This window comes from Uncinocarpus reesii, genomic scaffold (assembly GCF_000003515.1).
Source record: "Uncinocarpus reesii 1704 scaffold_4 genomic scaffold, whole genome shotgun sequence".
Lineage (NCBI taxonomy): Eukaryota > Fungi > Ascomycota > Eurotiomycetes > Onygenales > Onygenaceae > Uncinocarpus > Uncinocarpus reesii.
In genome coordinates, this window is record NW_003052497.1 from 240,156 (window position 1) to 265,523 (window position 25,368).

General features: G+C 48.5%; 11 protein-coding genes across 11 annotated transcripts in view; 6 read left to right on the plus strand and 5 right to left on the minus strand.

The window, feature by feature from the left end:
- UREG_06189 (uncharacterized protein) overlaps positions 1–977 on the plus strand; it is a gene marked incomplete at both ends in the record, with an annotated part of 1,860 nt that extends 883 nt beyond the window's left edge. The window contains one exon of the mRNA XM_002583176.1: positions 215–977. Coding sequence (XP_002583222.1) covers positions 215–977 — 763 coding nt within the window. The remainder of the gene's footprint in view (positions 1–214) is intronic.
- Positions 978–1,369: 392 nt separating this feature from the next.
- On the plus strand, positions 1,370–3,097 carry UREG_06190 (uncharacterized protein; the record flags this gene model as incomplete). The annotated part of the gene is made up of 3 exons (XM_002583177.1): positions 1,370–1,586; positions 1,770–1,812; positions 1,864–3,097. The coding sequence occupies 3 exons, from the start codon at positions 1,370–1,372 to the stop codon at positions 3,095–3,097; spliced, it is 1,494 nt and encodes a 497-aa protein (XP_002583223.1).
- A 713-nt stretch (positions 3,098–3,810) lies between these two features.
- UREG_06191 (mitochondrial import inner membrane translocase subunit TIM17) lies at positions 3,811–4,510 on the minus strand (the record flags this gene model as incomplete). Its single annotated transcript, XM_002583178.1, has 5 exons — positions 3,811–3,846; positions 3,921–4,075; positions 4,128–4,326; positions 4,385–4,424; positions 4,482–4,510. 5 exons carry the CDS (start codon positions 4,508–4,510, stop codon positions 3,811–3,813), a joined length of 459 nt encoding a protein of 152 aa, XP_002583224.1.
- Positions 4,511–5,174: 664 nt separating this feature from the next.
- On the plus strand, positions 5,175–7,241 carry UREG_06192 (uncharacterized protein; the record flags this gene model as incomplete). The annotated part of the gene is made up of 2 exons (XM_002583179.1): positions 5,175–5,226; positions 5,260–7,241. The coding sequence occupies 2 exons, from the start codon at positions 5,175–5,177 to the stop codon at positions 7,239–7,241; spliced, it is 2,034 nt and encodes a 677-aa protein (XP_002583225.1).
- Positions 7,242–7,969: 728 nt separating this feature from the next.
- On the minus strand, positions 7,970–10,048 carry UREG_06193 (uncharacterized protein; the record flags this gene model as incomplete). The annotated part of the gene is made up of 9 exons (XM_002583180.1): positions 7,970–8,003; positions 8,053–8,203; positions 8,265–8,329; positions 8,398–8,528; positions 8,591–8,615; positions 8,671–8,773; positions 9,017–9,402; positions 9,449–9,571; positions 9,756–10,048. The coding sequence occupies 9 exons, from the start codon at positions 10,046–10,048 to the stop codon at positions 7,970–7,972; spliced, it is 1,311 nt and encodes a 436-aa protein (XP_002583226.1).
- A 2,774-nt stretch (positions 10,049–12,822) lies between these two features.
- On the minus strand, positions 12,823–13,505 carry UREG_06194 (uncharacterized protein; the record flags this gene model as incomplete). The annotated part of the gene is made up of 3 exons (XM_002583181.1): positions 12,823–13,105; positions 13,193–13,253; positions 13,337–13,505. The coding sequence occupies 3 exons, from the start codon at positions 13,503–13,505 to the stop codon at positions 12,823–12,825; spliced, it is 513 nt and encodes a 170-aa protein (XP_002583227.1).
- Positions 13,506–13,909: 404 nt separating this feature from the next.
- Positions 13,910–16,220, plus strand: UREG_06195 (uncharacterized protein; the record flags this gene model as incomplete). Its single annotated transcript, XM_002583182.1, has 2 exons — positions 13,910–14,121; positions 14,192–16,220. 2 exons carry the CDS (start codon positions 13,910–13,912, stop codon positions 16,218–16,220), a joined length of 2,241 nt encoding a protein of 746 aa, XP_002583228.1.
- A 987-nt stretch (positions 16,221–17,207) lies between these two features.
- UREG_06196 (uncharacterized protein) lies at positions 17,208–18,202 on the plus strand (the record flags this gene model as incomplete). The annotated part of the gene is made up of 3 exons (XM_002583183.1): positions 17,208–17,241; positions 17,435–17,762; positions 17,824–18,202. 3 exons carry the CDS (start codon positions 17,208–17,210, stop codon positions 18,200–18,202), a joined length of 741 nt encoding a protein of 246 aa, XP_002583229.1.
- A 567-nt stretch (positions 18,203–18,769) lies between these two features.
- Positions 18,770–19,692, plus strand: UREG_06197 (uncharacterized protein; the record flags this gene model as incomplete). The annotated part of the gene is made up of 3 exons (XM_002583184.1): positions 18,770–18,824; positions 18,924–19,265; positions 19,328–19,692. 3 exons carry the CDS (start codon positions 18,770–18,772, stop codon positions 19,690–19,692), a joined length of 762 nt encoding a protein of 253 aa, XP_002583230.1.
- Positions 19,693–20,646: 954 nt separating this feature from the next.
- Positions 20,647–22,095, minus strand: UREG_06198 (uncharacterized protein; the record flags this gene model as incomplete). Its single annotated transcript, XM_002583185.1, has 4 exons — positions 20,647–21,015; positions 21,074–21,126; positions 21,313–21,689; positions 21,767–22,095. 4 exons carry the CDS (start codon positions 22,093–22,095, stop codon positions 20,647–20,649), a joined length of 1,128 nt encoding a protein of 375 aa, XP_002583231.1.
- Positions 22,096–23,522: 1,427 nt separating this feature from the next.
- UREG_06199 (uncharacterized protein) lies at positions 23,523–25,219 on the minus strand (the record flags this gene model as incomplete). The annotated part of the gene is made up of 5 exons (XM_002583186.1): positions 23,523–24,396; positions 24,447–24,715; positions 24,766–24,947; positions 25,004–25,051; positions 25,105–25,219. 5 exons carry the CDS (start codon positions 25,217–25,219, stop codon positions 23,523–23,525), a joined length of 1,488 nt encoding a protein of 495 aa, XP_002583232.1.
- Between the last annotated feature and the right edge of the window lie 149 nt (positions 25,220–25,368).

Sequence of the window (25,368 nt, forward strand, 5' to 3'; positions counted from 1 at the left end):
GCCGGAATGGGGAAAACGGAGTGGTTGGGACTTTCAAATCACCATGTCGTCAGCGAAGACAGGCTTACAGAAGGTTTCGGGCAGTTGCAAATCATTCCGGCTGCCCCGTTATTATGGCTAATTTATTCGATCTAGTTACCCAAGTGCATGGTTATTTTCAAACCAAGTGATCCCCTCGCGAGGAGTTCGTCGCTACCCAGTTATGTCTCCCCAGTGACTCCGACACCAACGCTTGGTTAAGCTCCATTGAGGGTACCATAGCACTGCTTGAAACCTTGATTGACGGGGACCCAGAGAGGAGGGGACTGGGAGACACATCGAAGGCGGGATTCCGTAAAATCCTTAATCTAATCGATTGTCAACGGAACAATGATGCCGCAATCCGAACCTCGAGGCGAGAAGCAGGGTCAATCATTGCGACTTCGGGGCAGCGGACCCTGGAGCTCGATGGCCGTGACTGGTGGGTGGACTGGGCATTGGTTCGCCTTCCGGAGCGTCGCGGTAGAGACGCTACAATCCTAACACATAGGAAGATCTCTGAAGAGGTGGGGATCCAATGGTCGTCAAAGCCGTTGAGGGAGCAAAATCTGGTGTTTAAGCAAGGAAGTGCAACGGGGTATACGCAAGGCCGCATAAACGGAATCAAGCCAATCATAAGCATGAAAGTCGAGCAAGGACAAGCGCAAAACAGCGATTCATTCCTGGTGCAGGGCTCTGCCTGGGCAATCATCGGTTCGTCCGACGAGGGGGCCGGCACAGCATTTTCAAGGCCAGGAGATTCAGGTTCCCTTATCTTGGACTCCTATAATCGAATTATTGGCCTGCTCTTTGCCTCTGAGAAGTTGATATCGTATTTCATCCCCTTCGCTACGGTTGTGGAGGATATTAAACGAGCGACTGGTGGGCGCGTCCTGACCCCCACGGAGGATATCGCGAGTATTGACAGCGCAGACGCGGACCATGAGGACGACGATTAAACACACCACCAAGAAGACAGGCGGTTGTCAAATAGGATAGTCAGTTAAAAAATAATCGTTTCGGAGTCCGTTGCTCTGTAAGTTATCTTAGTAAAACCCGTAACTCCAGCGATGAGAGTTAAAAGGCTTGGCGAAACCATCGTCCGCATAGCTTGCCAACTGCAAACATCCTGTCTTTGTATAAACTCCTTATGCTTCTGGACAGCCGGTCAATGACTACAACCATTGGACAATTTCAGACGCATAGGCTGTGTGTGTCGCTGGTGCAGCAATGGTGATATGTTCATACTATCAGGCAGGAAGATGCAGATTCGGGGGTAAGAAACTCATTGCCAACCCGCCGCCTGCCTGGAATGCATTTACTGACTTTTGTTCAATAGAACGATGCAAGAATGAGCACCCTGGAGATAGAGCCCTTGTTGGAAATCGATTTGGTGTGCTCCAGAGCGGCGGGGGTGGCGGCCTTGGAGGTGAGCTGCAAGGCTGTGTTGCAGGGTGAAGCGTGCAATGGACCTACGGGATTTCATTCACATAAGCCAATGACACGGCTCCTTGTCTACATTCAGTCAAATCTCTTTATTGTTTCTCGTCTTGCTCTAGCACCTGGCTGTGTTCATCAACCCAAGACACATTTGTCCTGAAGTACTTTTACACTGGCCGTCACCACTCCCCTTGATTATCACCCGCACCAGCCATTGTAATCTATTGCTTGATACAGTCGCCTACACGCCATGATGAACAGTTTAGTGAAATTATTTTGTGTGTCGTTTGGAGGAATGCTGATTTGATTAGGCCCAAACTCCATCCGCGAAGCACAAGAAGATCCCCGGAAGAAGTGAGTACGTTCGGAAACGCATTGACCTTTGTTTCTAACTGATTTTTATAGATACGCCCTGGGTGTTGAAGATATAAGAAACGATCTCACCAAAGGGAAACACAGGCCAGAATGGATTTTCTCTGCCTACGGCCCAGGGAAAGATGCGCCTCGCCAGCTCTTTGGTGGACCAGAAAGGGAGCAAAGCTTTGAGGAAATGCGGGCTATACACTATGCTGCTGCTGCTTCTGGCAGCACTGAAAAGGCCATCCAAGATGCCAATAACCTTTTTGCGGTCTGCGAAGCACAAATCAAAACAGCCCTAGCTGACATTGATGGCGCTATCAAGTACATAATCGATGGTGAAAACCAACATCCAAATCGGATTGATATCACAGAAGGAACCACAGCGGCTGTACCTAGTCAACAAAGCCCATTTGGCGTTCCAACAACCAGTGCTCCAACATCCGCTTTCGGCCAGCCAACAGCGTTCTCCCAGCCTACACAGGGAGCGTCATTCGGCCGACCATCGGCACTCGGCCAACAACAGCAGCCACAACCTGCGTTTGGCCCGCCAGCGTTTGCGCAACCGGCATTCGGCCAAACCGCTTTCGGCCAGCCTTCAGCTCTTGGAAAACAGCAACAGCTTGCCTTTGGCGCACCGGCGTTTGGCCAGCCTTCTGCTCTGAAACCGTCTCCTTTCGCCCAACCTCTATCTCAAGCCCCCGTACAACCCAACCCTTTTAACCAGACCAGCAACGCTTCTCCCTTCACTCAACTTCCAAATCAGGGCCAGCCTTTTGGCCAGGCGCAAAGTCAGGCTCAAGTCGAATCACCGTTTGGAAAGCCATCGACAGGTGGATTTGGACAACCTCAAACAGCGAATAATCCGTTTGGCCAACCTTCCCCAGCCCGAGCTGCACCATCCGGCTTTGGCGAACAGCTACAGTCACAAGCGCCGTTTAGCCAACCGTCTGGCTTTGGGTCAACGCCCATCGCTACGCAACCTGTAAGCCAAGCGGCTCCTATACCCACGGCGGCTACGAGCGCTCTAGGAAATAAAAAGGACCCTTCGAAATTAGATCCACTACCCAAACTTGTAGGTGAGACACGCCGCGCCCCGGCAACCAAAAGATTGTTGGCATGGAAAGGCCAGCCAGTTCAATATATCGAGAATGAGCCTTGCTTTCAGCATCCCGATGATCCAACAACGCTTGTCCATATTTACTTCCCGGATGGGCGTCCGGCGCTGGAGTCGTTTGGAAGATCTGTCAGCATGCCCGAAGAGTATACGCCGGAGGGTTGAAAGCGGCGTATAAAGTATCTAAAAAGAGCATGGCTCATTCCAAAATGGACTTATGCCCGTCGGGTTCCACCGAGGCCTTGAGTGGTGTAGTTTTGATCTTTAAAAATATTCATGGTGTGGCTTATTGTTCACTTTTAGCGCAGTAACTATTGGGTTCAAGATGCACATCAACTCCTCCATTGAATGTATGTGTCATTGATCATCTTTGCTGAGATGAAATTCTTATTACCAGCCAATGATTTGGCTCCTAGCTAGCTAAAAGCCGTGTACATGATACCTTCGGATCGAGGATCAAGCTTACTTGCTACAACTGTTCAGACATTCTAGCTGTCCAAAAAGAACAACGTTTCGTTTGAAATAGGAAATCATTAAGCAGCATTTCTTCCTCTCGACGTGGTCCAGCCCTCAAAGCCCTGAAGGACGCCCATACCCATTCATACCCGATAAACCCGACCCCGGTAAGGGGCCTGATAAGGCTTGAGGTGAAGAGGGACTGAAGCAAATATGTACGGAGTATATTTTGAAGGCTCTGGAACGCAAAAATATAATGTACCAAAAAAAACACCATGCCATGCCCTTTTTGGATTCATGACCCCATGACCCAACACGCCGGAAGTAGAGGAAACGATAAAATCCGATATGGTACAGCAGCTCGACAGTGCGGCGAGGATTATGACGGTATAGCCGTTATTGAGAAGATGAACAAGAAAAAGTTAGGCAATGGCCTGTTCCGATGGTGGAGGAGGCAACTATGACAAGACGTCTGGTTAGTCACTGTGTGCAAGGACAGGCAAAAGAGGTAGCGTATGAAGTGCGGTCTCACATCTAATCTTGTCCCATCTGCCATCATTCGCTGGAATCCAATACCCACACCCTCGATGACTGCGAGGAACACACCGCACATGATCGCTGAATTTCGAGCGGCCTTGTATCCGCCTCGGATGGCCAACGCACCGCCTGTGAAGAAACCGGCAATAACTGGAAAGATAATCAATATCATATCATACTACCAAAGGACAAGGCAACATACTGGCGTTGTAAGGATCTTCCTTCTTTCGAATTCCTTTTACTGCGCAATCGAATGTCGAAAACAGTCCACCCCATACACCGAAATTGCCGCCTAAAACAGGTGCTCGCGCTTTGATCGCTGTGATGGCTCCTATCCGCCGCTCGCCATAAGGACTATTTCTGAAACCTTTGACACCGTGCCATACAGCGCCTCCGATCGCCTATTGCACATCAGCAGACGCTCGGGAGATTTTGCCACGGGAAAGATGGGGAACCTACGCCCATACAGAATGCACCTCCGAAATCGGACAAGGCAACCCTTCGAAGACCCGAGTCAGTAACTACATTGAATATATTCACCGCAGGAAAATATTACCAGGGGCAGGGATCGCGAGAGTGATCCATTGTGTCTAAGAGACGGGCGGATTAAATACTTGCAGCTGTATAAAGAAGGGCCACGTATCGAACACGGGACGATCCAAGGGAGGAGAAGAAAACCGAGGGCAGAGCAGTGGCCTTGGGCAGTGATGGCTGACAGCTATTACGATGGCGCTCGATCGAAACGAAGTTTTGCGGATTCGAGCGAACGGAGCCGGAGGGACGTTTATGCGTGCTTAATAATAAAGCGACGGAGGATTAATTTTCCGGCCCTGATGACTAATGTTTCGGCTGGAGCGACTCGAGATCGACAACATCGAGTTGCAACCCTTGACGTTCACGGGAGGAGATTGCATCTGGTTCACGCACTAAAACCCATGCTACTCCATCTGATAGCTGCTTCTGGCTCTTTGGAGCTCCTGGCAACTCCAGAGACACACCCTTGGGCCGTCATTCAATGACCATAGTCAGCTCCCCTGCTGGAAGCCGAAAATATCTCATGCCATCTTCTGGGAATTGAGCTCATTTACGCCATATCAATCCAGCCGGCTAACAAAGCCGGCATGGCACACGAACTAATAAATATAAGCACTGGGCCGAAAACATTCCCTGCTTGGCAGGGAACTTGGGTTACACCATAGCCACGGTCCAAAATGAAAGATGCAGACTACCTTTGGGAAGTGCGGCTATCATGGCCCGCCAGCATCTAGATTTCATTCAAAGGTACGGGAATGTGTGGTTGGGTATGCTTTGCTGATTAGATTCCCGGATAAAAGCGGTAAACCCTTGCTCTATGTGCTTGAAGCGGCTTGTCGTTATATTCAACAAATACTCTCCTCAGAGTCAGTCTGTCTCTGGCATCTCCAACCCTCTGCTACCAATTCACAAAACATATGCCGTTGAAGTAGCACAGCAAACACCTATGATTTTTATAATCGTCTTTCTGCTGGTGCAGCAACTCGTGCTGGGGATAGACCTCTTCGGGTCTTCACGGTCTCTGCATTTACACTCGATAGATTCTGAATCCCCGACCACCATGATCAAACGAATCACAACGGACTCGCATCCTAACCAAGATGACTTCGGCGACTCTCATCAACCTGTGACCCCAGGCGGATATCATAGTGAAACCATTCAACGGCGAATCGAACGGGTGACTCAGGACATAGACGCCTTGGAAACATTCTACGCTATCGGGTTTTCGCCAACAACAGTCGGAAAATTAAAGAATTACTATCGTGAACAACTCGACGAGCTGGATCGGGTTCCGTTTCGGTCCTATAACCAACAGGATCGTGTGGACTTTCTGCTCCTGAAAAACTATCTAACGCGGAGTCTTCGACGTCTGGAATTGGACGAGGCTCGGGATGAGAAAATGAAACCCCTTCTGGGGTCATTTGCTTCTATTATCATTGAACTATTTGAGGCAAGGCAGAATGTGACCGCGATTGACCCTCAAGCAGCGGCACAACGACTTCATGACGTTTCCACGGCGATATCGGGTCTCCTAAAAACGATCGAACGAGGTGAAATCGAAATAGACAACTTCAGCGCGTTTCGTGCCGCAAAAGCAGTTGAAAGTCTTAAGAGTTTCCTCGAGGAATGGTTTAGCTTCTATGATGGATATGATCCGCTGTTTTCTTGGTGGAATGCAACACCGTACCCTGAAGTGGGCTCAAAACTGGATGCGCTCGCAGCAGCGATTAAGGAGAAGATCCTTGGCTTGGCACCCGGCGATGAAGATGCGATTGTTGGACAACCGATTGGATCCGAAGGTTTGCTACGTGATCTGGAAGCCGAAGTGATCTCCTACTCACCAGAGGAGCTCATTCAAATTGGTGAGAAAGAGTATACATGGTGTGAATCGGAAATGAAAAAGGCTTCGCGGGAACTGGGCTTCGGTGATGACTGGCGCAAAGCATTGGAGCATGTCAAGACCCTTTATGTCCCACCCGGCAAACAGCCTCAAACTGTTCGCGACCTTGCGGAAGAAGCGATCGAATATGTCACTAACAATAGCCTTGTGACAGTTCCGCCCTTAGCTGCCGAAACCTGGCGCACTTTCATGTTATCTCCAGAGCAACAGAAAGTAGCACCATTTTTCCTAGGCGGGCAATCTATCCGGATTGCGTTCCCTACTTCCTCAATGGACCATGCAGCCAAACTCACAAGTCTACATGCAAACAACGTCCATTTCTCACGGGCTGTCGTTTTCCATGAACTTATCCCCGGTCACCACTTACAGTTCTACATGAACTCTCGTTTCCGCCCTTATCGCCGAATTTTCACTACTCCATTTTGGGTCGAGGGCGGTGCTTTATACTGGGAAATTATCTTCTGGGATAAAGGGTTTCCGAAAACCCCCGAAAACCGTATTGGAATGCTGTTCTGGCGCATGCATCGCTGCGCCCGGATTATCTTCTCCCTCAAATTTCACCTTGGTGAAATGACAGCGCAAGAAAGTATTGATTTCCTGGTTGAGAAAGTCGGGCATGAACGCGGCACGGCTGAAGGTGAGGTACGCCGTTCGTTGAACGGGGATTATTCACCGTTATACCAGGCCGGGTATATGCTGGGCGCGCTGCAGCTTTATTCGTTGAGGCGGGAGGTGGTAGATTCAGGAAAGCTTGGAGAGAAGGAGTTTCATGACCGGATTTTGAAAGAGAATCAAATGCCGATTGAATTGTTGAGGGCGTTGATACAGCGTTTACCCCTGACTTCAGATTATAAGTCGTCTTGGAAGTTTTACGATCAGTGACAACGAGACTAATCAATTGCCCGTCTCGTACTCCGTATCTATGTCTATAAACTCTAGGACTAATGTCTAGGATTAGCTTAGAACGCAACATGATATTTCTTGTCAAATGGCGCCATTCCTAAAAGACTATGTTATGAACATAATGACTGAAGGAAAGGATATGTTGGTGCCGGCTTGGCGGCGGCATTGCCTTTCAACACATATTTTATCACTGGGAATGACTGAAAGATTCTGACAAATTATCCAACTTGCAAATTAGGTACAGGTTAATAGTCAACGCTGTTCCAACAAAAAATACACGCAGGTACCAAACAACCGATTTACCACTGTGCTGGACCAAATGTACCTCCCGGGGGGACTGTTTTACGGATCGCTGCGTATGTATAATCCTTCTCCGTGTCAGCATAAAATCGAGCACTCTAGTTTTCTTCCCGAGCCTATTAAACTTACAATTGTTGAATACGGGACGGTATTTCCCCACCAGTTCGGGATATCGACGCCGGGAAATGTGATTGCAAAGAAGATGATGATTGTAGCAATGACCAGACCCGAATCGAGTGCCGCAGAGGTGATGTAATTGTATTGATGCCACCAGCCTGCCCATTTGCGGCGGATCCAGTGATTGAAGACCAAGCCAACGATAGCCCAGGAGGCGAAACTCAGGGGCGTAGCGCTTTTCATTGTGTTAGCTGGGGGCTGGCTATAGAATCGAATAGGAAAAGGAAAACCTACGGAGGCAGCCAGTTCATAGCACCGAGCATACTAGAATTTGTCAGTTAGCCGGTCAAAGGTGCGGGTGGGTTAAACGTACACTGGAGCATTGAGGAATCTGGCTGGCGACCGAGGGAAGAGTCGGATGAGGACGTAGAAGATAATTGGCAAAATTGCTCCAACTAGCCAATACCATTGAATGCCAGAGTAGATGGATCCTGGCCCGAACATTCGTTGTGGCCCGATGACACCTAGAGTAGATACCGTTAGTATCCCATCCGCCGACGAGATAGTCAAGGTCTGCCAACTTACCCCAAACTATAGCCGACGAAAAGAATGTTTTACCGTTAGGACAGGTGAAATGAGCCTCTTGGTTCCTAATAAATTAGCATCGATGAGTAAACGACTAGTGCTATGATGGCAATGATTTCTATTTTGTACTTACGGGGTGCAGACTCCATCAATGTTTCCGAGAGTCCAGTTCAACACAGCAATTTGCACAAAAACTGCCCAGATAGTGGCGCCTACTTGACATGTAAAAGTCGTCTTTGGCGAAATTTTCATGTAATGTGCCAGCTATATTTGTCAAAAACAGCAAACAAATGATGATGGGAATACCCCTGAATGAGTGTGCTGACCTTCAGATCTCGACTATATGTTTGCCTATAAGCACGAATCAGCTATAACCCTATATCAGAAGGTTGGAAGAACGGCTCACGCTCGCCCAAGCGTATTAGTTGCGTAGACCTTGAACACCATAACACCAATAGCTTTTCCCGGTAGCATAAACCCGCCAATGAACGGAGACAAGACATTAAGTGCTAGTGATCATCGGTTAGCACCAGATTCCTTTTATCAAGCAAGTTAACGTACCAAGTGGTATATTTGCAATGGCCAAAAGCATACATGTAGGGATCTGATCATGGGTGAGCGTATTTCCACACAAGAATCCCCTGGGCATTACGTACGACAAATACAAGCCCCAGGATACTGGCGACGAAGAATGCCCACCCTAATTTGACAGTCAGTAAAGAGAGTAAATGAAATTGTGAAGAAGGACTTACATGGCAACTGAGACGGATATGCTTCAGCCGTGGCCAAGCCCAAGCCCAAGGCGATCGCTAGCAGAACCCCATACCACCATTCAGGGCACTCCTGGTATTTCGACATCATCTTCATATATATGTCTGGTTCTTGGTTCCTTGCAGCTTTTGCTCGGTAAATAACCTCTTTGCCATGATATAAGACAATGTGGACGAGGACAGCAGTGAGCGCGGCAAATGACAGCCCATAGTTCAATGCGAAGGTCGGGGCTAAAAATAACGGAGAGTACGACTTATACTTTTCAAGGTCAAATGAGAAGTTTGGCCCGAGTATTCTTGACACATTATAGAAGTTTTGGGTATTATCGAATGTTGACGACGTGTTGATTGGAAGATAGTCCGCATACCTACATGAATATTAGCGCCCGGATTGAGTAATTCAACACCACTTACATGGCTCCCGTGAACGATATCCCGATACTTGTTATTATAACAAAGACCACCAGCCCAACCAAGGTGTTCAAGTGGGAATGTGTGGGCGATAGGAGTGGGCTTTGTAGGTAGCTTGATATATATCTAAAACTTGTTAACGTAGGACTAGCAGGAGACAGAGGAATACGCACGTCCAGTCGAATGTGAGCGGGATCAATGATAATCCCGTAAATCCGCCAAACAGCTGATTGACAACAGGGCTATTTGGTCGTATCCCTATTAAAACGTGAGAAAAAAATATACGCTGGATGCTTCAGGGGGAACATACAGGTAATAAAACAAAAGACCGAAAGGCCCTGCCACAGAACTCCCGGAAGCCTGGTATTTATCAGCAACCTCAAGTACTAGCACGAAGATAGATGGGGCATACCAGTAATAAGCAAATGCCGCCCCCATAAGATACATGAACCAGCGGTATCGGGAGATTCGCCATCCATTGGTCTGAGATGGGTCAGAGACAGTCTTGTCGTGAAGTGCATAAAATAAGGATGTGTTAGAAAATACGGAGGGCCAGATCATCGCCGAGGGCCTAGGAAGCGTGTAAGTAGATGTGCCCTCCATGATGATGCACAGACAAAGTAGGCTAGACAGACCAGACAAGGAAACGTCGGAAGATTCCCGACAAGGACATCCCTATCATTTGACTACTTAGAGTAAAGAGCAATGAGAAACCCCATCCCAGGTTCACATTGAAAAATGCTAAAAGAAGATGGTCAGCCATATGTTCCCATAAAATGCTAGTCGAGGTTTCCCTGACGTACGTTTGCCTTGAAGAGCCAGCAGGGCATCAGTGCTGTAAGCATAGTCGATAGCGATGCTAGACCTTTATGAGCACATTTTCGTACGAACAAGTTTTCAATTCCGACCTACTTTGACATGATCTAAGAACGTGTTAGTAAAATCACAACTATATAGGGAATATCAGCTTACCGTTATAACCGCATGTTCCTTGATAGAGAAGGGCCCGGGATTAAAGGTCCAGCGAAGACCAAACAAGTTAAAAACTGTTCGCGGGACAACCTTCGCCCAAAAGCATCCGATGGGATAGACCAGCCTTAAAGTCACCATTAGCAATAACTCAGAGACATTGGGAACGGTGATCCAAATACAATTGAACAACAATGGACGGGAAGATGATCGCAGGGCTCCTAGAAAAGATATTAGCAGCCCATAGTTTAGAATCCAGGCACCAAGATACCAACCTCATGCTTAGAAACATATTCAGCCCGCTTCCGATGGTGACAAAGATCATTCCCAGAATCCAAGCACGAACGGTGTTGGCCGGCTCCTCGCCATCAACATTTCGCACCGCAGCGCGCACCTCCTCATACGGCGAGTCCTCGAGGAAAGCCTTGTCGACTTGGGTAATCGTCTCAAGATCTCCAGTCCGCCTAGCTTCATCAATTGCATCGAGCCGTTCTGTGGGCAAGTTCGGGTCCCAGCGGTGGGATTTTCTGACCTTTTCCAGATCTTGCGCGGCGAACTCACGCTCCACGGGCTGAGTCCTCCCCCTTCCCTTCATCAACCTGAACAGAGGTTATCTCCTCCCTCGCCCTGGCCGTGGGACTCTCCTCCCGAGCGGAACAATTTCGAAGTCCACGCCATGGGAATCGGGTTGCATAATCAACTGCCAGCTGCCATTCAAAGCGAACAGGACATGAGCGGCCTTAACTGGGCAAGTGCGGTGTATATATCGAGGGGTAACCATGTCGCTGACCTCTCGCTATCATTGTGCGACGGCCAAACGATTGGCAGTCAACTTGGTGGTGTGAGTGGTATGGATTGTTTGATAACCCCTGCCCCCTTTCAGCCAGTCTTCAAACGCCTCGGATCATATCGAGTTGAGATGTTACATTGGCTCGCCTGTGTGTAAACTGATATGTCCGGAACTCCACGTCGATCGAGCATGGTTAACCGCGGGTTTCCCACGCCAAACGGCCACAAGACCAATGATAACGACAATGAAACGGTCGCCAGTTGATTGCTTGTTGGGGATATTCTCACCCCGCACAAGGTCAGTAGCTTATCCTCACGCAATGTCCTGTGGCCAGCACCTGGTGTAGTAGTTACTTGCAGCCGTCCCCCGCACAAGAGCCAAATTTGAGCAGGATGGAGAACTCATGGCGTGGATTCAAACTCAGAGGCGGGTTGAGCTCGGAAAACGGTTGCTTTGACCGGGGTCTGGGGTATCAAGGTTGGGTATCTACAAGGATCAAGCTCGACGGCAGCAAAGCCGGGAAAGGATATGGCGGCGAGTTGCCGGGTGGTGAACAAGCTATTGGGAACTCCGCTCTCTGCGTTAACTAGCTTGTTCCCCTCGTCTTCTAAGTTCTTCCCCAGACTTTTGGCCGAAGCTTGGAGGATATATTGATGATTGCTACCGGAGCGTGTCGTCGTTGCTTGTCCATCTTGCGAAAACTGGCTGCCGTCTATCGAAAACTTTTAGTGACGTTACTACTCCAAAATAACCAACAACCCTTGTCAACATGCGGGATACGGAAACAAGAGCAGACACAGTATCTCGAAAGATGCCCATCAACATCGTAACTTGACTAGCTAGTTCGTTAACTAGTTAACAAGACTAAACTAAGAACTTCACACCTGGTCGACTTCCAGCTAAACGGTCTGGACGCCACGTTTGCTTCCCGTTTCTTGGACCTTTTCCACGATCCCGAGTTGATTAAGGACTTAAGCTGGAAAGTGGCTCGTAACATTATCATGCCGAGTGATGGAACGGGCGAATCGGCATATTCAACATGTTGATGGCCAGTCTTCCCTCTTCATTCGAGATCACAGATTAAGCCAAGAGTCGCTATTTCTTTGTCTCCTGCTGAAAAATGAGGCTGGCTCAAAGGTCCACTTGGACAGTGACTGCTCGTAGGCTTTTTAAACATGGGCTGTTCTGGTGAGAGACGGGGGGACCGGAATGCTCTTCGCGTCCTGCTGTTCAGCCCTTGCCAACTCGTAATCTGTTAATGTCGCAAATTCAGAGGCAACCCTTTAATTTCCCTGCTTTTCCGGCAAACTGAGTTGAATGAAATCCGAGAAGATGGTAAATCTTCAACTGCCGCCACAGTGAGGTGATAAAGGAAATCTAGCAGGGGTCCAGAATACCTGTGATGACCGATATCAACTACCGAATGACCCAGAGCCACGGATTTTAGGGGTGGCGCAAGTCACAGTATTCGAGATCAAGCGTCTAATAACCATGCTCTTTGGGCAAGCTATCAGCACCCCATACTTGTTTGGAGAGCGTCACATTCTGGAATCACGGCGCTAGAGAAGCGCCACGATAGGTACCCTGGTGGTAGTCTACCCGATCGAACAATTGGAGATCACGAAAGCCCCCTCGGTGGAAACGTCGATTTCAGTTTCTTTCCGTCGCTACTCAACCGAACGAAGTCCACATTGGTCAGGGCCGACCAATCGCCATTCCACCCCTTCAACCTCCGCAAATTATCCTGCGACCCCAGATCTGGAATCCAGAAGCCTGTGGAGAACTCCTTGGCCTCTGCTTCCTCCCGCTGCGTGAGGGTTTCTTCCCGCTTACTCGGTGGCCTGCCTTTTCTTCGTTCTTGCCGCAGCTGCGTGAGCTCGGGTGTATAGCGAGCGAGGTATCTAAAAATGCGCAACCAATAGCATGAGAAACTGCCCTAGGAGAGTAGAAGAGTATGGAGAAAAAAGTGCACAGTGATTGTTGCTCACCTCGTCACCAATTGAGCCAAATCTTCGTCTGACAGCGCTGTCGCAATGCCTTCGATAGAATCTTTGCAGAAATTCAGTCGGTCCACTATCGCATTATTAGCCCAATCACGGCGCTACGGTGTCGACTTGCGGAATCTTGCTCACAGTATATTTGTCTTCCCCTCACATGTTCTGCGGCGAGCCGGGCCAGTTTTCCTTCCCTCCCGCTTGCACGCTGTAAGCGTTTGGAGTCTCTGCTGTTGGCGTGGAGAGCATCGAGGCCACCTCGCTTTTTAGAAATCTGCTTCTGGACCTTTTGCAAGTTTTTCGCCATGATTCCCGCCCTTGCCAATGGTCTCCTCTGGTCGACTTTGCGCGCACAAAAAATGTGGAATTTTCGGAGGGCAGGCAGAAAAAGGCGGTGCCCTCCAATTATGTAATTCGCAATCAAGTTCTTGGCTTATGTAATAACTAGCAACGCTCCAGCAGCACGTGATCGCCAAGCGCCGATTGGCTGGAGTCGCGTCCGGCAGCACACGCGTTTGAAGCTGCGGATTGCAGTCGTTCATTCCCAGCGAGATGCAGTGATTCTTGCCTCGATTCTCTCTGTTTTATTTGCTTGTGTATACTTACCACCAATTTGGCCGTTTTCAGCTTTCCAAAATGATATGATATTGTTGGCCCCGGCTGCAACATTGGCTGATACGCGCTCAACTTGGATGTAAACATATCGCTAGTATGGGTATTGCAGGTATGCTACCAACCACTTACTGCTTGGCCTATCTGTTGACGGCAATCATAGGCCTCCATTCCTTTCTGAAGTCCATCCAGAAGCCATGCAATATCAAGAAATTCAAAGGGCAGACCCTTGGGGTGGATGCCTATGGATGGCTGCATCGAGGTAGCATTGCATTTGCTCTTGATTTGGCCCTTGATCGCCAAACAACCAAGTACGGTTTCCATTGCCAAATCGCACCGGTAATCCTATGTATCGCTGACTTATTTGGTTAAATTTTATAGATACATCAATTTCGCTATGCATCGAGTCCGTATGCTTCTATATTACGGTGTCACTCCGTACCTCGTCTTCGATGGCGGAAGATTGCCGAGCAAGGACTCAACAGAGGAAGCGAGAGCTGCCCGGCGCGAGGAAAGCAGAGCTTTGGGTTTGGAGCATTACCGCACTGGTCGTGCCGCTCAAGCCCAACAGGAATTGCAAAAGGCTATTGACGTAACCCCATACATGGCGCGCGTGCTCATTGAAGAGTTGAAAAAGCTGAACATACAATACATCGTTGCGCCTTATGAGGCTGATGCCCAGTTGGTGTACCTCGAGAAAGAGGGGATAATCAACGGAATCATTTCGGAGGATTCAGACATGCTGGTATTTGGTGCACGTATCTTGGTTTCAAAATTGGATAAACATGGCGATTGCATCGAAATCAGCCGAAATAACCTTTCGGCCTGCCGAGACGCTAGTTTTGCTGGATGGACGGACGAGAACTTTCGCCAAATGTGCATTCTTAGCGGTTGTGATTACCTTCCAAATATTCCGGGCTTAGGATTGAAAACGTCATATCGGAATCTTAGAAAGTACAAGACTGTTGAACGGGTCGTGAAGATGGTGCAATATGGAGGGCAAACCCGCGTGCCTTCGAATTATCTGGAAGAGTTCAGGCGTGCAGAGCTGACGTTTCTTCACCAGCGGGTTTTTTGCCCTAGAGCTCGCAAGCTAGTCACGCTTAATCCCCTTCCGCATCACATCCAAGGAGAGCTTCCATTCATCGGTAGCGATATCGGATCTGAGATCGCAATCGGGATCGCTTGTGGTGAACTAGATCCCATAACTAAAAAACCCATCGAGCTAAAACCAGTATACTTGGAGAGAGCGAGGACGATGTATGGACGGCGACAGACCTTTCCCGCCCCTGACGAAAAGGGCCGTAACAAACCTATCAGCTCCTTCTTCACGCCGAAGCGCGTTCCGCTGAGCGAATTGGATCCAAATAGCCTAACGCCTTCCCCAAGCCAGCAAGCCCTTCTTGTTCAGAACAGTCAACGGTCATGGCCGGCCAGGCCAGTGGCAATGCCGGGTAGCGTTTCAAGATCCGCTTCGGCCTCCCAACCATCCCCTCGCTTGCGCCGAGAAACATTTCTGTCACGCGCCGGGACATTAGCTCAACCTCTGCCTGTAAAAAGGCAACGCTTATGCTCTGATGCCGCTGACAATCAGCCAGGCATGGCAGAACGCAGTCGGTTCTTTCAGGCCAGTGCTGACATTTCCCGAATGGAGGGGAGCAAAAAGGGACAATTCAAAAGGGCAAGGAAAGCCAGTTTTGGAATATTTTCGGATGACAGTGTGGAAAAGGTCATGTGTGAGATGCATGATGCTATGGAAGCGGCAGGCAGATCTGCAATGGGCCAGAAAACAGTGCAAGCAGCCACCGGAACGGGATCCGTATATTCTGACCGCAGCGAGAGGCATGTGGCTACTGATTCGAGAAACGCAGCCTCAGCCACATGGGATCAGGGTACAGCAGAATGTTCAAGTGGCACTGCGGACAGAAACTCCGACGATCCGGCCATTGCGCAAAAAGGTCAAGGAAATGAGGAGGGGACAAAAAGGACTCCACTGGGCCTTGGGGCTAGATTTGCATATGTCGATGAGGTCGGAATCACGAAACAGCGGGTCACTGATAAGGGGCAACAGTTATCCCGAGCATTACCGCAAAACGTGTTGACTGGAAGCTTGACGTGTAGTCAGCGAGGCAAACAGAGCCGCAGAGCTCGACTAACTCCATTGCAGCGATTGCAGCAAACTGCATTAGGCAGATCCAAATCCATGAATGCCTTGAACGCGGACGTGGTCTCAGAGGGAGTCAGTCAGAGTGGATATGATTCGGATGATTCCAAGCGCAGTTCAGCAGCCCGACAGTTTTACCAAGCGAGTGGCAGTGAAGATTTGATCATTCCTAGCACGGATGACAGTGAGGATGGGTCAGTGTCAAAGGCCTTGGACCTGAAACGGTTCGAATTTTGCCCCAAATGATTTGAGAAGGTCCACATATTAGCGGCATCCGGTTACTTACCCAGCCGATGAGGTTTGTATTATCGATTTTGTGTATCATTTTGATTTTCGAGGGCGTTGGAGGTTTGGAGTCAAACGCGGTGAGCTGAATATTGGGTGTCAGAGGCGTTGGAGTGGGAGGGCACTTGTGGGATACATAGCTCCCATGTTGGACAATGAACCATGGCCAAATAGAAATATGATGCTCTATCCATATCACCTGCTGGGCAGCACGATGAAGTTGAAGTTGAAGTTGAAGCCGGACGTCCAGACCGAGGTGCGAGCTAACCGAAGATGGTCTAGCGCAGCGACAGACCCACCGGGCCCCACCGCCTTTGTTTAAGGTTCTGCCAGGGCGGTCGGCTGGGTTGCCCCGGCAACGGGCAGTATTCGGGGATGTAAACATGTTGGCCCAGCCACCTCGCCGGCCATCCAGCAATCTCAGATCCAGCCACCAGAAACTTGACCTTTGATCGGGACTGAGCCTCGTGAAACCTGTGTTTTGTCATTCCCATATCATGACCTCGTTGGCGACGCGAGTCCCTTCTTCGTGAGATTCGTCCTTCGTTTCGGTGCCTCGACATTCAGATCGCTGTCGTTTTAGTTTGGAGGAGGAGTTGACAGAGGGTTTATGCGCTGAGCTACTCATATACTCTTAATTTTAACTGAGCCCTGCTATGCCCTCCTTTGACATTGCGATATCCCTCTTTGCCCTTTCCTAATCCTGCGGTACAGTCATTTACGAGAATATCATCCTTTGTCGTCGCTCCGAATTCCACGGATTTAGCCGCCCGACGATCCGTCGCGACACTGAAAAATACCCCTACTCAGCCAAAAAGAGCCGCTTGCAAGCTACCAGCTTTTGACTGAGCCCATAACTCTCTCCTTCTCGGGGCTCCGAGAAGTGAGTAATCCCAAGGTTGGGAGAAATCGGAGCTTCCGACCGGAGGACTTGCCCAGACGGACAAAATGCCTGAGCTACGGTTCTTGACCGGCTTCCGCCGTAAGATTTCCTTTTCTACTAAGACGCGGGCTTCTGTGAGAGAGCTAACCAGTTGCACGTAGGGTTTCTAACCCTAGTTGGATATCACCATGTACTTATGGTATTTATTGCCCTTGCCATAATTCTACTCTGTAAGTTTCGGCGGGATCATACTAGCGTGAGCTGCTATACTGACCATAAACCCCATTTATAGCGCTTCTATTAGCAGGATGCTCCTCCTCATCACCCCAAATACCGACGATATTCCTAATATCTTTGTTCTATGAGAAATACCCTCCTCTACGGTCAACAGCACAGCCCGCTCCAGGGGTAACAACGGCAATAGAAAATATTGTCGGTAGGGCTCGACTTGAGGTCCGTGTTGGGTTCTTTGGAATTTGCATTCAAAAAGACGGCGGCTCGTTTCTCTGTAACGCGAATGCTACTGCGCTGGCTGGCTATACACAGCCAGAAGATGACCCTTTGAACCTCATCTGGGTTGCATCAACATTTAAAGATGCCGTCGTTTTTCCATACCTTATGTAAGAGTTGTTCTTCTAGTCTTTCGACTTTGGGAGTATGCTGACATACATTGTTTCCTAGAATTGTTGCGTTGATCTTCGCTTTCATCTGCTTCCTCATTTTAGGCACCTTTCCCGGATGGCATGAAGAACTAAATGATGACGGCTCCGAGCGGGAGGTGCTGCCATTCCCATCACGCCCCGTCTCCCAAGTGGCCCTCGCCCTCATCTTTATTTCAGCCGTGTTTGTATTAGTTTCAGTACTTTGGCAGCACACTGCGTCTGTGGCAGCAAGCACGGTAGCCCAAGACTTGGGGAATGGGAGCGTTAAAAGTGGAGTTGGGACGTCAGCAATGGTATTAGGCTGGTTCGGCTTCTGCTTGCTCGTTGTTGTTACTGTTGGGTTGTTGGTGATGATCTTGAGTTTGACTCTGATTTCCCAGCTGACAGACGAAGCCTGATATTTGCAAACCTTTTTTTATTGTTATGGATGGATTTATGAAAGGGGCATTATGGTTCATGTCTATGTTTTTTGGTCCTCCATTTTTTATGGTCTGGGTTGGTGGTATCTATTGGACTCCTTTGTTTACAGTTGAAATGTTTGTGATGTTATAAAGATGGCTAAATGGCACATGGGTGGACATGATAGATCTTTCAGACAAAATGGTTGCTTTTCCGCAAGTTGGGTATCAAGGGTGAGATCTGTGGTGATGTAAATACACAGCAGTGGGCGAGACGAGGATTGATTGAGCACTCATAAGAAAGGCTCAGATCTGAGCTCAATGAATGCATAACACAAGATTGCTGAATTGCTAGTTAATACCACTCGACGTCTCTACTATTCATTATCAGTTATTACTATAGGCTACATTTGCGATTTTATAAAAATCCCAACAAACATTTATTAGAGCTAAGTACCGCCCTTCCCCTTATTATTTATCTACAAAGCTAACAGCTCTCTGCACTCGACAACGTCTTGCCGCACTTCTATGATGACAAAAAGTTCCCCGTCCAAATTCGACATCTTTATGACGACTGTCCAACTAGATGAACTGTGTGCTGCCGCAGCTCGATGCCGGGGTGGTATTTCCTGTACCCTTGGGCCACACACGATTGGAGGTAAACGCTTACTTGCCAGAGTCATGTTCTACACTGTAGCTGATATACGCGAACATTTCTTAGGGTTCAACGTCGTTTACGAGCTGATATTCTCGGATGATGTTGTTTGGATGGCACGCATCCCACTTCCATATAACTGCTTCCAAGCTGAAGAGGTGACGGCTTCGTATGCCGCTACTTTGAGGTACCTGAAGAGAAATAGTGCCATACCCGTTCCAGCTGTGTTTGCACACTGCCTTCAGTCAAACCCAGATAATAAGGTCAATGCATCTTATATCATCATGGAGAAGCTGCCAGGCTGTCCATTGCCTGTTATTGAAAGGCTGAGCCTTGACGTCGATCCGAACGATCTCGCATTGGCAAAGAAAGTACACGAGCAGCTAACTGATGTCTTACTTGAGTTAGGTATGTCTTCTATTTTGCAATCCACGACACTTGCGATACTGATTTGTGTACCCACCATATAGCTTCTTTCAAATTTAGCCAAATTGGATCCCTTCGGGAAGACCCTGAAGGAAATTTCGTGGTTGGGCCTTACATTGATCCGAACTCCACGGCGTACCCGCAGCACAGAGCAACCGCGTACAAGTCCCTTGATTGTCTACACAAGGGCCCCTTCTCTTCTGTACAAGAATGGTACAGTGCCATGGCGCAGTTGAACCGCAAAGCTTCCTTAGACGACCTCGACGAGGAAGACGGAGACGAGGTAGTGGCAGATTACGAGATTCTCGCTAGCTTTACCCACAAGGTTCTTGTGAAAGAATATGAGAATGGACCGTTTGTCCTTAATCATAACGATTTAACGGTTCAAAATATCCTGGTGAGGACATAATCCCTCATGCTTCAAAACCAACTGCTGAGACTCGCCAGGTTGACGAGGAGTTCAACATCACTGGTATTCTCGATTTTCCAGGTACTATTGTGCCCTTGCCGTCACTCTGCGTCTTCCCATGGTTGTTTAGCGACAATGTCTGTGGACTGGCCGCGGACCGCGACGCTTATCTGAATGTGTTCCTCGGACGGGAATGCCGGTTTCCTTCATCCTCCCTGGAATCTCGCGAAACTCGAGAATACTTGATGCAGACTGCTCGAAGCCGTCAACAATTTGAACTTGGGCTACTTGGGCCATACACATTCATTATTCTTCCAGAATTGTTCAGGAAACTGGAAGGTCGGGAGGCTGATTTAGATTTTGAACGACAAAGAATCGTGGACTCACTAGATTGGTATAAGCAACTTGTACCTCCCGGGCCTAATGGTCTCTACTCCTGGCAAAAGTCTCCGGCCCCCTGATATAATACTGACCCCTTTACGGTATTCAATCTGAAAATCAGCTTACTCAGTGAAGTAGGAGGGTGATTGTGCAGCAAGAATATAAAGTATTTGAGATGGCTTTAGCTCCTTTCTCTCATCAATTACCATGAGAGTGACAATGAGCTACAATAAAAAAAAAAAAAAACTAAATTAAAATCCAAGCTTATGTAGGCCATCAGAAAGAGTAATTCAGAATATGCCAGAACTCATTAATAGAGTAACATTTGACTTGAAGATATTCAGGCAACTACTTGGAACTGAAATGATACTGTTAAGTGTTGGCATGAAGACGGCTTGACAAATTCATCTATAATTGTGTTTTCTTCTCTGTCAGCTCGTTCTGTATCTTATCAAAGCGATGTGATCTCGCTTTCTTCATCATAGCAGTGATTCTTCAAGTCCACGGACTTCCAGCAGAGCAGTTGACACAGACGTATGACTTTTCATTTCTTATCTCATTGTCAATGACGAATCAGACCTGCTCTCCCTTATTTCTCAGGAACATGATAGCGTTCGCGATACGGGCCTCAGCCAGATCTCCCTTGCAGTCGTCGAGTATAGAGCGCAACCAGTCCCAGTCAAAAGTAAGTGCTTTTCGATCCATTGGGTCATGGAACGGGAGGAAGTCGGCTAGTGCGACATTGAGTTCGGGGTCAGCGACATAATTTTGCTTATCATCGTCGTTTATGCCTTTTTCGCCATTGTGAACCTCCCCTTCATTTTCCCCTGCTTTTGATGCACGATCGCCACACTCCCCAAGATCCTTCCCAGAGTGCGCCCTCTGTATCTGTGGCCTCTGCTTCCACTGCTGATCTACTGTCTCCTGTCTCCCGTAGAAGAGCTAAATCGATAATCTTAATAAAACTGCGCTATGGCATAATGTTAGTTCCAGCACTCACCATTTTTCTTGTCTTCGCAACCGCTTTCCCGGTTGTAGAGTTTTTTGAAAAGACTTGAACAAGTCCAGTCAATTCTCCAACCTATCGGAGACCATAGACCAGCTGGGGGCCGTATGGGTTGCGACTATCCTCAAGGCAAATCGAACTGCTTATGTCGGTATGTTGGCGTTGTGATTTGAAAATTTCAATGTTATCTCGATTTAGCCGGCCGGTCTGGTTCCTGGTAATATCTGTCACACCCAGAATGAATGGATTCTTATATTTAGGAGACTCTTTAAAATCGAACATTATACCAACTTTTGTTGAAGATTTTTCGAGCAGCGCTTTCACTTTTTGTTCGAGTTCCTCACTTGGTTGCGAGAACCCAACTTCGAAGGCCATGAGAGGGTCGCTCAATTTAGAGCCCTGTTTTCGGTAGCGGACTTGGAAATCTGGCTCTGATAAACCTTCGAGAAGACAATAATTTCGAGCGTAAAAGATACTTTTACTGTGAATATGGCGTCTAAGTTGATCATTAATGAAGTCAATAACGGACCCATGCAAAGTCGTTTGTTTCAACCGAACGGTAGTTGTGGAAAACTGTTTATCAAACTCGAGGGAGATTGTCCGTTTTCGTCTAGAAATTATCCAATGTTAGTATACCTATGCATCGACTAACAGCAAAGGGCTGCCTCTATAAGGGAATGAACCTACTCGTCGCTGGTTCTGTCAAATGCATCAACCAATTTATGAAAGTCATTTCGCGAGGTCCTAACGTATATAGCTTCGCCCGAAAAATCAGCTGGGAATCGTCCAGAGAATAGTTGAGCCAACTGGCCCTGGTCCAGAGGAGACAGCTCGTCTGAATCATCACAAGTTGGAGAACGGCAGCACATGATGTTCGAACTCGAGGTGTTGGTGCCTGCTCTCGAGCTTGTTGAGCGACATGTAACAACCTCAGAAAAGGTTCTCTTTCCAGTACATAAGAGCGGCAAGCTCCATTTGCTCATAGGAGCTCGCAAGCAGGAGATGATGCGAAACATTTTCAATAGTGTGGATGGCAAAAGGAGATGAAATCAAAAGGAAACACGTCGTTGTGTGGGAAGATAAAAATGAGGATGAGAAACAGCGTGTGTGGTTGTGACTTTATATTTCGCTGTGCAAGAGAACATATTCCAAATTGGGACATCAACGCAAATACAAAAGACCAGTAGTTTTGGCCTGCTCCGAGCCCGCAGGGGGTTAACTCACAATAAAGAGATGTTCTCGATTTCAATAACTTTGAATCAGAAGAACTTAATCTCTTGTTTCATCTTCCATTGACCGTCTGTGTTTCTATCCCCGGCTTATTTTTCACTTGGTCAATCTGGGTATTGCAGTGACCGGTAGCCGGTCAGGGGGATGACTCCAGGCACTCCAACTTGGGGGCCTAGAGGATGGTTAATTATTGAAGCTCTGGTTTGAACCACCAGTGTACTCCACACTCTGTAGGAGGTTGGGGGTATCAAACTGCGTTTCGTGCTGGAGATGGCTATCTGAAAAGCACCGTGATTACCGGATTTCAGCGTCCCTTTTATCAAATGCAACGGGCGAATGGAAAGAGTCAGTATAGTAAATAAATAGTCCTACAAAGTGCCTTGTAGGATGATATTCAGAATATATTTGATAGACATGACGTCTGTGATTCGTGAATCGTGCTTGAGGCTCATTAAGTTAGTTAGTTAGTTATGGATGGTGTAGTTGGGTCACTTGAGGAGGGCCACTGCGGGAAGGTCAAAATCAATCAACGGGTTGACGCGGCTGATGCTCTACCTAACAACGGAAAGATGTAGTCTTTTATATACGTTCCAGCTAGCGGAGTGATATACAAATGACACGGTAATGCCCAGAGTAGATATGGATCTTCAATGAACTCACTCCCATTACAACTCGGTTGGATAAATGGTATCAAAAGTAAGTAAATACATCGAATAAGAAAATAGCTTGTAGCTATGTAAAACGATGCCGCGATTTCAAGTGATGCTTGCAGAACTCTCTAGGCCCAACCGTACGCCATTTTCGAAGCCGCGAACCTAATACAGTGACAGCTTTGTTCACCTTCAACGCCGTAAACATTTCGCGCACTACAACCCCGGGTTTCTGAAGTGAGAACGGGATATCAAAAGTCATGAGAGTCGGCAGCCGTTGGAAAAAAGGACTCTCAATAGTTCATGACTGGGTTTCCACTCCCTGGCCCTCCTCTATCCTCATGGGCCCCGTCGAAGCCAGCTCTGGGCGGGTAATCATCCAGAGATCGATATCCGCCATATCCGCCCCCGTCTCGACCGCCTGGCGGGGCGGCCACGGCCCCGTCCCCCACCTCTACCACCGCGGCCACCGCGCCCCGCGGCCGCCTCCGCGGTAAACCTGGAAAGGGGAGGGCCACGGTCCAGGTTCATCCTTCGTGGTAGTGCCCGAGGGGGTCCTGTCGTCACCTTGATTTCCTTTCGTGGCGAAGCCGCGTATTGTCATGGGTATCCCCCCACGTGGACGGGCCGTGTTCGCCAATGGTGCCCCTTTGTGGTAAGAAAGGCCCCGTCTTCGTTATCACGTGTGTCATATTTCTGCCTGCGCTTGAACGACCGGCCAGCATTCGGTCCATCCTCTCCGTCGTCCCGAATTTTCTTCTCCCACTCGTAAAACCATCTTTTCTCCCAACCGTCGCGTCGAAGACGAGGGCATTTTCTTGAGAAACCGGATTCCAGTTGCGTATTCTTCCCACATCGATTGGTCGGGCGCCTTTTCTCAGAGCGAGAACAATCACAGGATCAGGGTTGTCGGTGTAAATTTCCTCCGAGTCAGATATGGGTGCGACTCTTGCAGCCCATATCTTGTTCTCGAAAACTGCCGTGTCTGTGATTCGCCAACGGACAACCTTGCCAATCCCACCAACCCGGTTAAGGATGAGCTTCGGTGCTGCACGTGGCGTGATTAGTATCGTATTGGCCATTAGCCGCACATCCCCCGATTCTAGAAGGCCCACGGGAAGAATGGGCAGGGTAAGGTATTTCACCAGTCGTTCAGAGTCCGCATTTGAAAGCATGTAGCCTGTGTAAAAAATGAGACGACTGATACGCAGACGGCCATACGGAGATTTGGTCATGTTTCCTGACGCTGCCCTCACGATTGCGTTGTGAGAATTAATCATTCGTTGTACTTCGGCAGCTTCAGCAATCGGCGAGAGATATTTTGTGCCTTCAGCAACATGGATAACCTCTGCTGCAATGGCTTTGCGAAGAGGGTGCGAGTTGGGCGCGAGAAACTGGGAGTTGAACTCCTCAAAATAGTCCCGGAAGCCTTTGACACTTCACGGCATCAGAATTTTACTTATACCTGCTTGGAGAGGGACACTTACTGCCTGATTCGATCTTCATAGACTCTGATCTCGTCAGCATGTTTGTAAGTAAATATCATATCTTCAAGGAACATCTGCTTGAACTTGATCGTGCTGGAAAAGCGCTGGCTGTTGGGTCCGACTTCTGGTTTTAAGCAAACAAGATCAAACTCCAAAGCTCTGCTTTTCACAATTCGCTTGATTATGTCTGTGAAGGAGCTTTCTGCGCGTCCTGTAAGCAAGACTGTGAGTACATCTTTCTGCTGCATGCTGAGCTCAACTAGTTCAACCTTGGACATGTTAGCTAGTCGGTAAGCGGTAAGGTCCATCGCAACCATACTATCTGCTCATTCCACCAGCCCTTCCATGCCAAAGATTCTTCTACTTCAATGCCCTGGCCTGTGGCCGCAAGGATGTTGGGGTCATGCCACCAACCACCATTGGCGAAGGACTCATAGGCCTGGAGGAAGCCAACTGTAAGGCCATTCCAGAGCTGTGGGTTAGGGAGGGGGCTGTTGAATACTGCGATGATATAAGCCATCAGCGCCTGCTCCCGGGTATCATGGAGAATCACATACAGGTGTTGTCAAAGTCATAGACATGGATAGCTTTGATGTCAGTGACAGCTACGGTATCCGGGTTAGTAGGCGAACAGACATGACATTCGCGACTGGCACACCTGGTAGATCCTTATTATTGTTCAGGCAAGACCATCTTTTTAGTGCCGTGGTGCTGTATGTCACCGACCTCTTCGCATCAAACGAGTTCGAGGAATTGAGAAGAGGAGGGGCCATTTTGGAATACAGGACCGCGCGCGCAGAGAGAAGTTGCTTGCCAGACCTCAGCATCACACTACATGGTCCAGCTCCAAGAGTCAGAGAGCAGTCGTCTCGCCCTCGCTTGCCACAAAAGTCGAGTTTGCTGGCGAAAATCGCTGGCGACA